Source organism: Castanea sativa, chromosome 11, assembly GCF_040712315.1.
Source record: "Castanea sativa cultivar Marrone di Chiusa Pesio chromosome 11, ASM4071231v1".
Taxonomy (NCBI): Eukaryota; Viridiplantae; Streptophyta; class Magnoliopsida; order Fagales; family Fagaceae; genus Castanea; species Castanea sativa.
The window spans coordinates 23,570,338-23,586,375 of record NC_134023.1 but is presented as its reverse complement, the minus strand read 5'-3'; the positions used below and the strand labels follow the sequence as shown (position 1 = coordinate 23,586,375).

Here is a 16,038-nt window from a genome sequence, read left to right as displayed (position 1 = left end):
GATTGGTGACATGTATCACAATTTGATTGGAGGAGTTTTAAGACTTTTTCTCCAAGACACGTGGCATCTTTTGATTGGCCAAAATGTCTTGATTTTCAAGGTGACACATGTCAACACCCGATTGGACTGCTTATGTCATTGCTTACACGCACCAGTCTGCTTATGTCATTGCCTACACGCACTGATGTATGATTGGTTTTTTCATACTTTTTATGTCTTTATTTCAATGACACTTGACAAATTTTTGTTGGTTTATGAATAATGATAGCAAAACCTAGTAGTAGTATGTGGCACTTTGTAATTGGCCGTATTTTGTGGACTTGTTAGTAATAATGTGTTAGCTTGTCATAGATTGAGAATTTTCTCTCTCCACACACACACACATATTCCATAATTCGTTCTACAGTTATCTCCACTATGATTTAAAAAGAGTGTAGTTATAGCTTTAGGAGCAAGTGAATATGGAGTTAAAGATGGAAGAACAGGAAGAGAGTGCAAGAGTTGGAAGTGAAAGCAGAAAAAGAGAGAGATTAATTGATGTATTGACACCATATATTCTCTGCATAATTGCCAATTTCTTCTTCGCTGGATTGATCATAGTCGTCAAGGTCTCTCTAGAGAAAGGCATCAGTCGATATGTGCTAGTGCCCTATGGACAAGCTTTTGGAGCTCTAACTACTGGTGTTCTTGCACTTCTCTATGAAAGGTTTCCTTCCAATTTTTCCCTTCTTTTGGCGGTCATTTCTTATTATTATTGGTGCCAATCTTCTTCTTCTTCGTTTTGTTTTTTTCTTTTAAAATATTTTCGTGCCTGTCTTTATAACCTTGTTAGCTTCTTACAAATTCTGCAATTAACAACTTCCATGGATTCTGGCTCATTATATCACAGACATGACACAAGAAAATAAATATGAAGCTCCTGGGTTTGGGCAAAGTATTTTGAATTTATTGTTTTCTGAACTTCTAAATTTATATACATAAGATGAATTTATGAATGATAGTAAATAATATTTTTTTAATACAAAATTTATACTGAAGTTATAAATATAGAAAATGTGTAGTGTACCACCGCGGACCTTTACTATGAGTTTCACATCTATACCCTATAGTATAGAATGCACATAATATATATATATATATATATATATATATATATATATTAATGGGTCTAACATGCTGTGAGAAATTCGTTACGTGGAGTAGATACAAGAGGAAATTGTTGGCTTCATAAAAAACTAATTCTTAGCCTTTGATAGGGGTGTCTATGCTTTATAAGTAGAAGATATGGAGTATAAGATACCATTTAAGAGACACCATTATGTGAAAGATAGTGGTATCTTTCCCACCCACTATAATGGTGTCTATCCTTAGGATAGACACCATTATAGTGGGTGGGAAAGATACCAAATCTACATGCCTTTGGACTTTATATATATATATTAATGTTTTCAAAATTTAGTCTACAAAAATAAAAGTTAATCCCCCAACTATTTGAATTTGTCCAATGATGCTCTTAAAAAAAATTGTTTAATAGTTATAGAGATATAATTTTATTTTTTATTGTAAAATGTGCTCTTATATTTGTTAAATATTTGATAAAGTTTGGTATCAAAGATGTCTGAATCTATCTTTTTCAACCAGTTATGTGGCAATTAACAAGTTAATGACTCATTAAAAGAATCTTGTCACTAAAATTACACATGAAATGTGTCTTTAGTTGCCATATAATGGGTTAAAGCAAGATTGTTTCAAATATGTTTGAAGCCTTACTTATTCGTCTAAGTTCTGGATTATTTTTATTTTTGAGAATTTCATTAGTTGAATTGAAAGATTTTTTACTTACTTTACTATAAAATTTGATAATTTGTATTTAAAATGAAATTTTTAAGGAATTTCACAATAAAAATGGAAAAATTAAATTTTATTCTATGAAAGATCACCATCAAATATAATTTTGATTAAAAATATTAAGTTCTTTTTTTGGGTGTGTGTGTGTATATATATATATATCACTTATAAAATAAAAAAAGTATGTATATATAAGAAAACAGCATGTGTGTGTGTGTGTGTGTGTGTTTGGGTGGGGGAGGGGGGTTTGTCTTGATAGATATATTAGTATCGCAATTTGGGCTCTCCAAATAAAAATTTCTAACTCCGCCATTGTGTGTATATATATTTACTTGTATTTCCTTTCCATCCTTCATTCTCTCCCTTCAAATTCTATAATTGAAAGATAAAATAAGAGCATGAAAAAAATTATTTGTAATTTTAATTTACAATAATTCTTTTTAGCAAATATTTAAATTAAAAAACAACTAATTTCTTCCGTCCTAGCTAGCAAAGTCTAAGTTGTGTCGTTGGGATTAATAACACAACGAAAGAACGTGATTTATAAGTTGAGATTGTTTGTAAAACGGCATGAATTCTCAACCAATAAATGTAAAACTAATTAAAATAAATATTTAAAAAATTATAATTATATTTAGCTTTAATTACAGAAAATAGAAAAGACAATGAGTAAAGTGACTATAAATAGTTGTAGCGTTCATACTTCATAGTATGTTCCAATTGATGTCTTCAGTAATATAACTAAACTTTCGAACTTATTATGCTAAAACTAAAATAAATATATTTGAACCATTGTCTTTCTATTGAAAATTATTGATAACAATTTATCAAAAGAAGATTTTAAATATAAATAACGTATGTGCTCAAAATTAAGCATTTCTTGAAAACATTCACATGTAACCAACTTATTCTAAAACTGATAAAGTGTGTATTATTAAGATCTAACTACAAAAACATAGTTAAATTTATTTGAAATTTGATCATACAAATATTTAAATTAGTTGTAATATATTTGAACAGAATTTTACTTTTTCAGTGAAATGCAAATTAAAAGACAAAATACGCTTGAATTTCTACTAACTATTTAGAATTTTTTTTGGCAGGGATAATCACAACAAAATTAGCATTCCAATCTTGCGCAATATCTTTTTCCTGGGTTTACTAGGGTGAGTAAATTGTCTACAAATGAGTCATTCAGTATCCAAGTCTACTTTTCTTTCAAATGGCAATGGGTAAAATTTAGGTAAGCAATACATTAGGTTTAATTTTCATTATAGTCAAACATATAACCATATTGAATTTAACTGTATTCACAAAAGATAACATTATTTGTACTTTATTGGTTCTTATAACAAAGTTTTGTAATTTAATTACTTATTTAGAAGGAATTGTTTCTAAGTATTACCCAATGCCATAAGGAAAATGCTTGTGATGCAAACTGTTTTACATAAAAATTTACAAATTGTTAACGTGGTGAGTGGTTATTGGTAATGAAAAAAAAAAATGTTAGTAATGGGCTCAGATGAGAACTAGTAAGAAATTAGCCACAACAATAATTTGTAAAAATGTTGTAAAATAGTTTGTGCATGTATCATTATTCATGCCAAGTTAATTACTAACTATCTTTGGACTTTCTTTGTTAATAATTTAGAGCAGTGTTAGCCACGACACTGTACTATGCCGGACTCGAATACACATCATCAACTTTTACAGCCGTTACAGGCAACTTACTTCCATCTATTACCTTTCTCTTAGCAATCTTGTGCAGGTATGGATCAATCACTTTTATCTATCTCCTTTGTGTGAGATACTGCTTTGTTGTGAAGAATACCCTCAACTGACCATAAGTAAATTTAGTAAAGTTAGAGATCCTGTGTAGGTAAAAGAATTAGCATTTGGGCAACGTAATATAGTGGACTTTTGGACCCTCGGGTCTGTAATATATCACTCATAGTCAGAGACAATGGAATAACTCATTTAAAGAAGTTATGCTTAATTTTTATGAATTCAGGATGGAGAAATTAGACATTTCCCAACGTGGTGCGCAAGCAAAGATAGTCGGAACAGTTGTTGCATTTGCTGGTGCTACACTAATGACCCTATACAAGGGTATCGTTGTGGTTTCACTACTACATACCCAACACTCGCATCAAACCTTCACTTCAAAAGCATCCTTGGACAAAAATTGGCTAAAGGGATCCTTCATGCTTGTCATTTCAAACCTTTCTTACTCAGCATTCTACATCTTACAGGTGACCAAAAATCATTATCCAGCAATTAAAATAGCTTTCTTGTTATCTACTATGTTAGGGTTTATTGTTTTCTACCCTTTAAAGTTATTGGAAGGGAGCACAGAAAATGAAGATAAAAAATAAACAAGATTGTCGGACCGTGAACTGTGTCATTTCATCACAAAACCAATTGGTGATGAGAAAGGCACACTCAAATCTTTTATGGCTTTCGACATCATACATCGCGGGTTTGTTTTTAGAGTGGCTATAGAGTAAAATTGTGGTTCCCCCAACAAAGGCGAAACACACACAAATCTAAGAAGATGCTAGACCCATCTATGCGACACCCAAAAAAGACTAATTACAATTAGAGTTCTGTAAAGTTTTGATTTTCAACTATGTTTTGTTGGCTTTAATTCCGTGTCAAATTTGATTCTATCTAGTAAATCATTTCCCTGGATGTTTGTGAGATTTAATGTAAGGGTTGAGTGTAAGAGTTTGGTGAAAATTTGTGAAGAACAATGAAGTGCGTGACTTACTCGTGAGTGGACAACCCGCAAAAGGCCACGTGAGAAGTACATGCTAGAAGTTGAATAGTCAAGTGCTAGGAAGCATTTCACAAGTCATTTTTCTACTAGAACAACTCACAAATGACCTACAAAACTCATTGCCTAGATGATTTTAAAGTGTGCTTTCCTCACTTCTTTACCTACACTATATAAGCCCTCATTACCCACGAAATTATAAGGAGATTTTCAGAGAGAAAACCCTAGAAATATACTTGAGAGTTAAAATTTTAAACCCACAATTATCTAAACAATTTCTCTTAGTTTTTCTCTACTCCTACCTCTCTAATTACAAATCCTTGATAGGTTCTTAGCCCAAACACTTACCTCACTCAATCTAAGTGTTGAGAGAAGTTTTGGTGCGTGTGAGAAGCATTGAAAGAATCCATTGATTGGCAGATGCAATTTGGAGCTAATTGCAAGGATAACTAGTGAAGATATGACTCAGTGAATTCCATTGGGAGCTAGAACTTGGAGGGTTCAAGTACATTGAGTAGATTAGGCTTGGAGACTCTTTTTGATATCCTTGTACTCCAACTTTATTCACTAGTGGATCATTTCGGCTTGGAGGACAGTAGAGAGATATTTCGCCGAGTATGTTGGTTTTCTCTTCAATAACACATCTCAGTGTTATCTCGTGTTTGCATCTCTTTTTCCTTACTCTTTATGCTTTACATTTATTGTTTATTGTTTATGTTTATGCACTATAGGGTAGTTCTAGTTTATTGTGTTTCATTTACTCTTATTTCGCACATAGTTAAGTAGAGTAAAACCAATTTAGTCGTAAGTTTAAAATTGAGGGTCTAAATAAGCTATAGTGTTTTACACTATTGAGCTTTCAAGTTCCTTGTGTAAAGTTGTGATTTCCAACTAGATTCTGTTGGCTTAAATTTTGTGCCAAATTTGATTGTAATTTCTTCAATCATTTTTCCTGTATGTATGTGAGTTTAATTGTAAGGGATGAGTGTGAGAGATCGGTGAAGAATCAAGTTTCAAAAGATGAACAAATGGATGTCGCGACTGGCTTGCGAGAAGCAACCCGTGAAAAGGCCACATGTAGAGCACATAACTGGAAGATAAAGAGTCGTGCTAGGCTGTCATTTTCATGACTGTTTCGCGGGTAAGACCAACCCACGAAGGACCCGCAAAATTCTCTGTTTGTAAAAAAGTTGTGTTTTGCTTTACCAAGTCTTTACCCATACTATATGTACCTTTATTACCTACAAAGTTTAAATAGTTCTTTTTAGAGAGAAAACTCTAGAAAATACACTTAAGAGTTAGAGATTGTTATACCCACAATCATCTACACATTTTCTTGTGGTTTTCCTCAAGTCCTACCTCTCCATCTCTAGATCTTTGAGAGGTTGCTAGCCCAAATACTTACCACACCCATACTAAGTGTAAAGTGAGATTTTGGTGCTGCTGGAAAGTATTTGAAGGAGCCATTCATTGGCGGATGCAATCGGGCTGAATTGCGGGATCTAGAAAGTTAGAGAAGACAAGGCTCCGAGAAGTCAGTTGGTAACAAGAGCTTGGAGGGCTCAAGTACATGGGGTGGACTAGGCTTGGGGGGTCTTTTGTTATTCGTATACTCCAACTTTATTCTCTAGTGGATCAATTTCGAATTGGAGGGTCGCGAAGAGATTTTTCGCTAAGTTCCTCAGTTTCCTCTTCGATAACATATCTCAGTGTTATCTTATGTTTGCATCTCTCTTCCCTACTCTTTAAGCTTTCATTTTATTGTTGATGATAGATGAATATGGCTTAGGGTAGTGTTATCGATTCATTGCGCTTATTTACTCATGTTCTGCACTTAGTCTAAGTTAGCATAAAAGCAATATAGCTGTATTTTTTAATTGGGGGTCTGACCAAGCTCTAGTATTTTAGCACAAATCCGAGCTTTCACCTTGTAATCACTTAAATTATCTAAATCGACTCATAAGGGTATTCACATATCTAATTGGGTTTAGGATCAATTGCCACACAACCCAATCATGTTAGGCTAGGAAGTTAGCAACTCAAAAATGATATTAAAAAAAAAGCTTAGGTTATCAACCAAACTTCAATTTTAATTTAGCACTCAAATACAATTGATTTCACTATCTTTCAATGTCGATGATGACAACAAAGAAGAGAGGGAGGAGGGTGGGGTGAAGGGGAAGTGAATCTGAAGAGAAATAGTGGGCTTAATGGAATGAGTGAAGGTTGTGAGAGAAATGGGAGTTTGAAAGAAGAGATTGGGGAAAAAAACTTTCCATCTCAATCTCATTGACATTGAAGTAAAAACAGCAAAACTCTAAAGACCATTGTGGCCATCAAGTTGGCTTCTCGCAACAATGACCTCGATATCTCTGAAGGCCACTTTGGCTACATGAAACTAGTTATAGGACTTAAGAATTAGAGGATAGCTAAGCCAATTTAGGGTTGGAATAGTGGGGTTTCTTTCAATACCTAGTGCAATGAGACTTGTCTAAAGGGATCTTGGTGTATTGTAACAACGAAACTGATCGAAACTATTAGACTTGAATTCGGTTATTTTATTTCATTAGGTAAGTTTGTTGTGTGTTTAATCCTGTTAACTTCATAGGCAAGGTAATAGATCTGCCTACGAGTAAAACGTGCTTAAACATTGTAGATTTCTTTATTTAGATTGAATAGAGTCTTTGTTTCTTAGAACAAGTTCTTTTTTGAGATATAATTATTGCTTCTCGTTTTGAATAATATTAGTAGTCCTCCCATAAATAAATAAATAAAACTTAATACATGTTTAATGTGAGTCCCAACATTTGAATGCACTTATTGTTACAATCCAAATCAATGGCACTTCACATTCCAAATCGTTGGCATCCTATCACTATTGTTTTTAAATCTGTACAAGGCGAATTATTCCAATAATAATAATAATAATAATGTTGAGTGTTCTTGTACATTGGACCCAAACCTATTCCATATAGCATGTTAGGGTCATATTTTGTTGTAATTGGCTAATCCTTTTACGAAATGCACTTTACTTGTAATTGAAAAGATCTAAGATGGGTTTAGTACTTCAAGAAACATGTTGTTCAAGTCAAGTATTAAAGACATGAAGATTGGTCCAAGAAACAAGTTAAGAAAAGCTGTTCATTAAGTCTCGACAGATAACTCGACAAATGTCTACTATCGAGACTTAATGTGAAGCTCAATAGTAGCTCGATCTATCGAGAATTACAATTTCAGAATTTCCAGATCTGAAATTCAGCCCAGTCTTGTATATTTGTTTGGGGTTTCTTTTTTTACAACCCCAAACATATATAAGGCTGATTTTAAAGGTTGTCACCTACAGATACAGAGACCAAGAGACTTATATTCTCTGTGTAAATATAAGGTTAGTAACCGAGTGCTTCAAATTCTTCATTATTGATGAAGTGAAAAACTTTGCAGTCAACAACATCTGTTCAAGTTGCTAGAGTTGTCACATACTTGGGATCCCTGCAAAGGGTTAGTCATAAATTGGAGGTTTGTGCATCAAGGGAAAGAAGGATAATACAAGATCAAGTCCAATTGGGTATTGGAGCGAAGGTTCAACTGTAGGTTGGTATTTCAGGATAGGCCTGGCAAGATTCCTTATAACCGTTTGATTGTTGATTAGTGGATTCCTAAGAGTGATGACTTTAAAATTACTTGGAGAGGTTTTGCCTTGCGAGGTTTTCCACATTTGTCAACAAATTACTGTGTTCAATTTATTTTCCGCTGCACTTAGTATTTTTGGTGGTTTGTTGGTACCTTCACGATTTGCATGCAATTGAACTTAATTAATCAATTTGGATAATTTAATTAATTAACCAGGTTCAAGCTATTTTAACCCAACATAGCATTATTTCTTATATTTCAGTGTGGGACTTCAAAAAACTCTTTCTCAAGACAAAACTTGTCACCCTTTGAAAAATTAACAAGGAATTTAACGATATATTTACTTATAAATGAGCTATTCTTTCATTTTATTTTTCATCATTGAATTGGAAAGGTCCTGCAGTAAGGATGTCTTTATAGGCCTATTTCCTCTTTCTTTAATTTATTTTTCATTTTATTTAATGAGGAAGTATGTTTAAGAGTAATTGTTCTCAAAATTTAATAAGTCGAGAGTCATATATTTAATTAAAGTATTTATTATTTATGAGGTCATTGTCTAATCCTGAATCAAAACTTAGTCTATTTTTTAATTGAAATTTTAGTTCAAAACTTTTTGAATTGAAATGTTTGTTTGTTATGGTATGTAAGAGGCAGTGTGTAATAGACACTACCCACTTCAATATGCCCCACTTACACTTTGGAAACTCTTACGAATTGAAGGTAGGCATTTGCTACTATAACGAAAGCCACACAATACCCAAAGTCGCATATAAGTAGTTTTGATACCATTTTTCAAGAACAGTGTATTCCCAAAATCTAAAACTATTATCTCCATTTTTATTTTCTTTTCTAATGATTTAAGCATTTTTTTTAAATCAAATTTTGATTTCTCTAGTTTTTTTTTTTTTAAGAAACAAACACACTAGGGGTAGCAATTCATGTTCCCGAGTCGGGTTCGTGTCTTATCGAGTCATGAGTGTTCGACTATATGGGTTGACCCGAACTCGACCTATTTACTAAGCATGTCAGGAATCCTCAATCCAAACATGACTTGATTATTAAACAAGTCAACCCGACCCGACAAGTTTAACTTGTTTAATTAACAAGTTATGTAAAAGTCAATAAAAATGACCCGTTTTATAATCTATTTAATCAATAGGTCATACTTAATTAATATAATCTTTATCAATTCCCGTGTATATAAAGTTAAAATACAATTACAACTATAAATATTGTAATAAACATATAAAAGAAACCATAAATTAAATAATAATATCAAAATAACTAATAACTTTTTAAGCTAAACGGATCAAACGGGTCAAACGAGTTCACATGCTGAACACGAACCCGGCCCATTTATTAAATGGGTTAGCCGTGTCAACCCGAATATGACCTGAACCCGTTTAACTTCAACCCATGACCTGTTTATAAATGGGTTAGTCGTGTCAGGTTCGCGGGTCGTATCAGATTTTTCCACCAATAAAACACACAACAGGGATTTCCTAAATCCTAAGCATTCTTGATTACCTTTTCTCAGTGCAATTTTTATGTTTCCCTGCCTTGCTTGCATTAGCTAGAGGATAGCATTGTATAAAACCATATATTGTTTATACTTTTTGTGATAATACTAACTGATGTCTGATGATTAATCCAGACTAAAACAATTAAGGAGTACCCATCACCTTTAGCTCTTACAGCATTGACATGCTTATCAGGCACGTTACTCTCAACAATCATGGCAGCAATTTTTGATCATAAACTTTCCTCTTGGAGGTTGTCATGGAACATCACCCTTCTTGCTCCCATTTATAGTGTGAGTTCTAGAACATTACCCATTTTTCAAGGAATTCGACTATATGGAATTACATATTGTACATAGTTTTGATACATAATTTAAGCTGTTATGTAAATGTCACATTTTTTAGGGAGTTGCAATATATGGAATTACATATTATCTTCAAACATTGGTTTCACAAAGAAAAGGTCCAGTTTTCATGACAGCATTTAGACCATTGTGTACTCTACTTACAGCTATTATGGGACTACTAATTTTAAGAGAGGCATTGCACCTAGGAAGGTATATACATTTACTTGCTTGGATCACTTCCCCAATTGTTTGAGATTTTTTTTTTACAAGCCTTTTCTCTTTTCTTTCAAAGGAATGTGAATGGTAGATTCTGATTTATTTCTATTTTCAAACATTTGCAGTATCTTGGGAGCTATGTTGATCATTCTTGGTTTGTACATGACTCTATGGGGAAAAGAAAGTGAGAGAAAGAAGAAACACACTGAACGTGGAAGGTATGGGCAAACTATTGAGATCAAATTAGAAAATTGTAATGAACGTTGATGAGTACCTAATGAAGTCCGTATGAGTTGAATGAAATAAGTAGTGGGGCTCAAGATATGCTTTGATCTTTAGTACACTTGATAGCTGAAGGCTTGGCAGCAACTTTACTCCACCAGTACTAGCAATATGGATTTGATCTCAGGTAGGTGCTTGTAGAGTTAGAAGATTACAGAATCTTACGGATCGTACAAGAGTAACTCTCAAGACTTAAAAAACATGTATTAGGGTTTTGTTTTTATACCTAGCAGTGTTAGACTCAAACCATAAATGTTTCACGGGCTGTTGGGCTTCAATTAAAATTCTGCAAATTGCAATTTGATTGGTCGAAAGTCTCTCTCCATCAGTCGAGGTTGACAGTTTTTGAATTTTTCTTTTTGCAACTTGTATGTTTTTTAATCTTGACTTGTATCAATTTGAGCAATGTCTAAAACACTTCTAAGACACTAAGATCTTATACTAGACATTTTTTGTTCTCAGTTTGCCAACATACACACTACAAAAAAATGGGGCTATCCCAGGGTTTTCAAAACTGCTGGGATAGCCCCAGAAAGCGCTGGGATAGGGTTAAAGTTCTTATCCCAGCGTTTTAAACCGCCGTGTAGTGACAGTCGGTATAGGGTCGCTGGACCTGTACCAACGCTTTTCAAAAGTGCCAGGAAAGGGCATGCCTTATACCAGCGCTTTTTAAAGCGCTGGTATAGGCCTTTTAAATTATATTCATTCAAGACCTATACCAGAGATTTTGAAAGCGCTAGAATAGGTACTACCTATGCCAATGCTTTCAAAAGCGCTGGTATAGGTCTTGAATGAATATAATTTAAAAGACCTATACTAGCGCTTTTGAAAGCGCTGGCATAGGTAGCACCTATTCTAGCGTTCTCAAAAGCACTGGTATAGGTCTTCAATGAATATAATTAAAAAGGCATATTCCAGCGCTTTTGAAAGCGATGACATAGGTAGGACCTATTCCAGCATTCTTGAAAGCGCTGGCATAGGTCTTTAATGAATATAATTAAAAAGATCCTATTGCAACACTTTTCAAAGCGCTGCAATAGGGCCTTTTTAAAATAAAAAAAAAAAAATTTATAGCACCTGAAATGTACGTACAATACATCTTTTCTAATACATATTTTATAACACCTGTAATGCACCACAACTCATATTTTCCAATAGCAAATACAATACCATGTTAAACCAACAAACTAAATATATTTATTTATAATTATTTGCAATAGCAAATACAATACCACAATACCAACAAACTATTTACACTAAAATGGCACAGAAATGAGCTAAATTCACAGGTATTTCAATATACTTTCAACTAAATACATCAGATTAGACTCTTATTACACCTAATTTTCACTCAAATTTCAAAGCAAAATATAAGGCAATAATTCCTTGCATCTAATGATTTAACTAAGCTCAATGTCCATGATCTACAACACTGAGTATGACAATGCATTTAATGAATAATACAAAATACATTAGGTTGAAAATTACACTTTCAACTAGTACTTTACATGATACATCCAAAAAAAAAAAAAAACAATAGGGAAAAGATAAAATGGTTTAACTTTCAAATATACTAATACCAACGAAAAATAAACATGAATAGAATGCTACTAGATACATCTCAACAACAATCTTAATCAACTAATAAACAAGAAACACTCTTCATTATAAAAATAATATACTACTTCATATCCACCTATGAAATGTATAAAATATATAGCCTACTTCATGTATAATTCACCATAAACTCATAGCACAAAATCAAGAAGAAACAAAATCAAGAGGAAAAAGAGAAGAAAACGTACCAATAGCAAAATCAAACCGTAATGCTATGTTCACAACCAACTTATGTACAACTTTAAAAGTATCACTTTTCCTACTTACAGTTATACTTACTTTTACACTACTTATTTTGTAAAACTAAACTCATCCAAACAAACAAACTCAAGATAAACTTTACATAAATTATGCACTTCAACAATGATGATTGACAATTAAATGACTATATTTCATGAAAGTGTGATTCTATGGAAAGAATTGGGATAGAAAATAAAATTAAATGCTTTACTAAGGGCATACTTCATTTGAATATATTAAAAGGTTGATTCAATCTTGTTCTCCTGCCCAACAACATCAATTGAGTTTGTGCCTAAGTAGCTGAAAAGTGATAAAAATAAAAAGAACACATAACCAGCATTTTCACTAATTTCCACAAAAACTATTGTATTACAAAAAAAAAAAAAAAAAAAAATACAGTAGAACAATTACATCCATAGTCAAAGTTGTACATATAAGTAGGCTAGCAATTATGTGGAATTCAAGAAAACATTAGGGGAAAAAAAAACATGATTAATCCAACTCTAAGGCTCCACATATTCATGAACATTCCCAACTCCTAAATTTTCTTTTTTAGCACTATATCTAATTCAGACACAAATCCCTACTTTGAAATAGAAAATGCAAGCAACCCAAAATGACTCATAATAGGATTTTAGTAGACACCAAAAATTAATGGTTATATAGCATACATGTAGCTGACTATGAAAAAAGACACTTTTTGCAGGGCTTGTGATCAATCTACTAAAGACTGAGTCCACATTGCATCCTTAACAAATTTGACTCCTAGACACAAAATTATCCCTGCAATCACACCCAAAGCACCTTAATTACTAAAACCCCAAGCTGTGTCAAGTTTTAAATGACATATGCTTAACGAAGCCAACATTTTTTTTTTTATAATGGATAATAATGCAAATAAAAAAAAAAACTCTTCACAGTTAAATTCCATTAAAAAGAAAGGGTGTAAAATAAAACCAAAAGGACAATGTTGAGTCATGAAAGGTAACTTTTATGTGGTTCAAAAATACCTTTATTAATGAAAGGTAACCTCATTTAGAAATAGGGTCATAAATGTCATTTACAAAATTACCCCAGCAATCACACCCAAAGCACCTTGATTACTAGAACCCCAAGCTATGTCAAGTTTTAAATTACATATGCTTAAGGAAGCCAACATTTTTTTTTTACAATGGATAATAATGCAAATAAAATAAAAAACTCTTCACAGTTAAATTCCACTAAAAAGAAAGGGTGAAAAACAAAACCAAAAGGACAAAGTTGAGTCATGAAAGGTAACTTTTATGTGGTTCAAAAATACATTTATTAATGAAAGGTAACCTCATTTAGAAATAGGGTCATAGATGTCAAATAACAAATTTCATTTTGAATTCAAATAGAAGAACTATTTTATATATTTAATAAATTTTATGGTTTTAATCAAATTACAACCACATAAAATGTGATTTAAAAAAAAAAATAGGGTGGCAAAAAGAATGACCAAAATATACCCCCTAAACGTAAAAAGTCACCAACACAGTTTCAAAGCTTTTATATATATATATATATATATATATATATATATATATATATATATATATATATATATATATAGACTTACACGTTCACAATTTCCTTTATTAAACCACATCAATCCTTGATCTCCTTGATTGGCTTAGATTTAAATCCACACTCAATACACCAATGGTAAACTACACCTTAAGTACTCAATTAAAACACCAACAACTATATATCTAATAACTTAACCACCTAATAGCCACATATATTGCTTTGTACTTACTTAGTATATAATCATAATACAATTAGCCATTCACATACTTATACATATATGTAGTCAATTGTGCACATCAATTAAAGCCTAGTTTTTAGGTTTAATCTAATCGATGATCACTAGTTCCCTTGCTTTTATGTGTGTGTGTGTGTGTGTGTGTGTGTATATATATAAGTAACAATCTTAGTGTAATAATTCATACTAGTTAAGATTTAACCCTCCATTACTAACCATTACAGTCTCTTAGTTTAATATAATATCCTAATTGGTTCAGGGCACCATGGTAGGAAGCGCCAAGCTAGTGAAATCGGATTTACAAACAAAGAACAAGAATTTTGATGAATAAACAAAATCAAACCATACATATACTTATCGATGATGAATCTAAACTTAATTATGGGTAATAATCAAGAATGCCTTGAATTTGACTCCATAGCTGATGTTGAAAAAGCTTAAAAAATGCTAGGCCACTCCAATCACCTAGGAACCTAGTGTTCACAAAACTAAAAAATATAAGTTTAAGTCAAGTTAGATCCATACTTGGTCTGCCTAAGCCTAATCACTGAATACACCAATGCATGAGTATTACTCAACCAGCAATAGATAAAAAGTAAACTTAGATGATCACATAAAAGATGGAATTATTAAGGAAATTCCAGTGAGAATGACTAAGTTCATCACCAATAATTATAGCACAATAGGAACAACACAATCAACACTCCTAATATAAAATACACCGCCTTATATCTCCATGTAAGCCATTCGGTTGCTCCAAATCAACAACCCACCACAGCAGAACATTTGAATTTACTAAGAGGAGATAAAATAAATTCACACATAGTTGAACAATAATATCACAACATTCACAAAACAATCAACACTCCCATTAATGAAAAGTAAACCACCTTATATCACCATACAAGCCACCCGCTTGCTCCAAACTGACAATCCACCACAGCAAAAATTTTACAATATAATTATAGACTAATAGGGTATTATGAAGCAGATTTTACTCGCCCTTTAGCAATTCATTGGTTTGCTCACGGAAAGAGGAACTCAAACTTAGAGCAAGCTGCTAATCATGCAAAATCTATGTCTAAATTATAGACTACTAAGATAACTTAAAAGATGTAAATTAGGTGACTTCACGTCCAAAATCATGTAAAGGAGAAGACATTACTAAACTAATCACACCGAGAGACAAACTATAAACTAAAATAGGGAGAGGTGTGCAAAGATATACAAACCAAAAGATAAGCTCCAATATTTTTGCTAGTTTGCATTTGTTCCACAAGTAGACATAAGCTATTTAATAATTTAATCATACGTAGTCAGAGTATGAGAGGTTAACTTACTAGTTGCTACCTTGCTTTGCTCCAAGGGAGATGCCAAAGATGAAAGGAAGAACTCCAAGACCCTTCAATACTATTGCAACAGCCACTAAATGTTTAATCTGGCATTAACAAATCCAACAATCAGAATTGAGTTTTTTTGTTTTTTATTTTAATAAAAAACAAAATGACAAAGCAAAATAAAACTATCAACCAAATTGAGTGGAAAGATTAATCCATATCTCATGGTTAAAGGCGTTTGCTTGATTCAAAAAGGAGTAACAGAATGATTTGTGGACCACTGATGATTTGTGACTTTACTTTTTTTCTCTAGAATAAATTTAACTTGTCAAAAATCAAAAGATAAATGCACGAAATGACTTGCCTCAAGGATGCATGATCATTCTTCTTCTATTAAAAGTAAAGTTTAATTATATAATATGAACTTTAAGTAAACCAA

At 32.4% G+C, this 16,038-nt stretch overlaps 1 protein-coding gene across 1 annotated transcript; it reads left to right on the top strand.

Annotated features, from left to right (window-relative positions):
- The first annotated feature begins 389 nt into the window (after window positions 1–389).
- On the top strand, window positions 390–11,077 carry LOC142617511 (WAT1-related protein At5g07050-like). The gene is made up of 7 exons (XM_075790399.1): window positions 390–706; window positions 2,952–3,014; window positions 3,500–3,616; window positions 3,860–4,100; window positions 9,909–10,067; window positions 10,180–10,331; window positions 10,463–11,077. Exons 1-7 carry the CDS (start codon window positions 462–464, stop codon window positions 10,602–10,604), a joined length of 1,119 nt encoding a protein of 372 aa, XP_075646514.1. The 5' UTR covers window positions 390–461; the 3' UTR covers window positions 10,605–11,077.
- The last annotated feature ends 4,961 nt before the right edge of the window (window positions 11,078–16,038 follow it).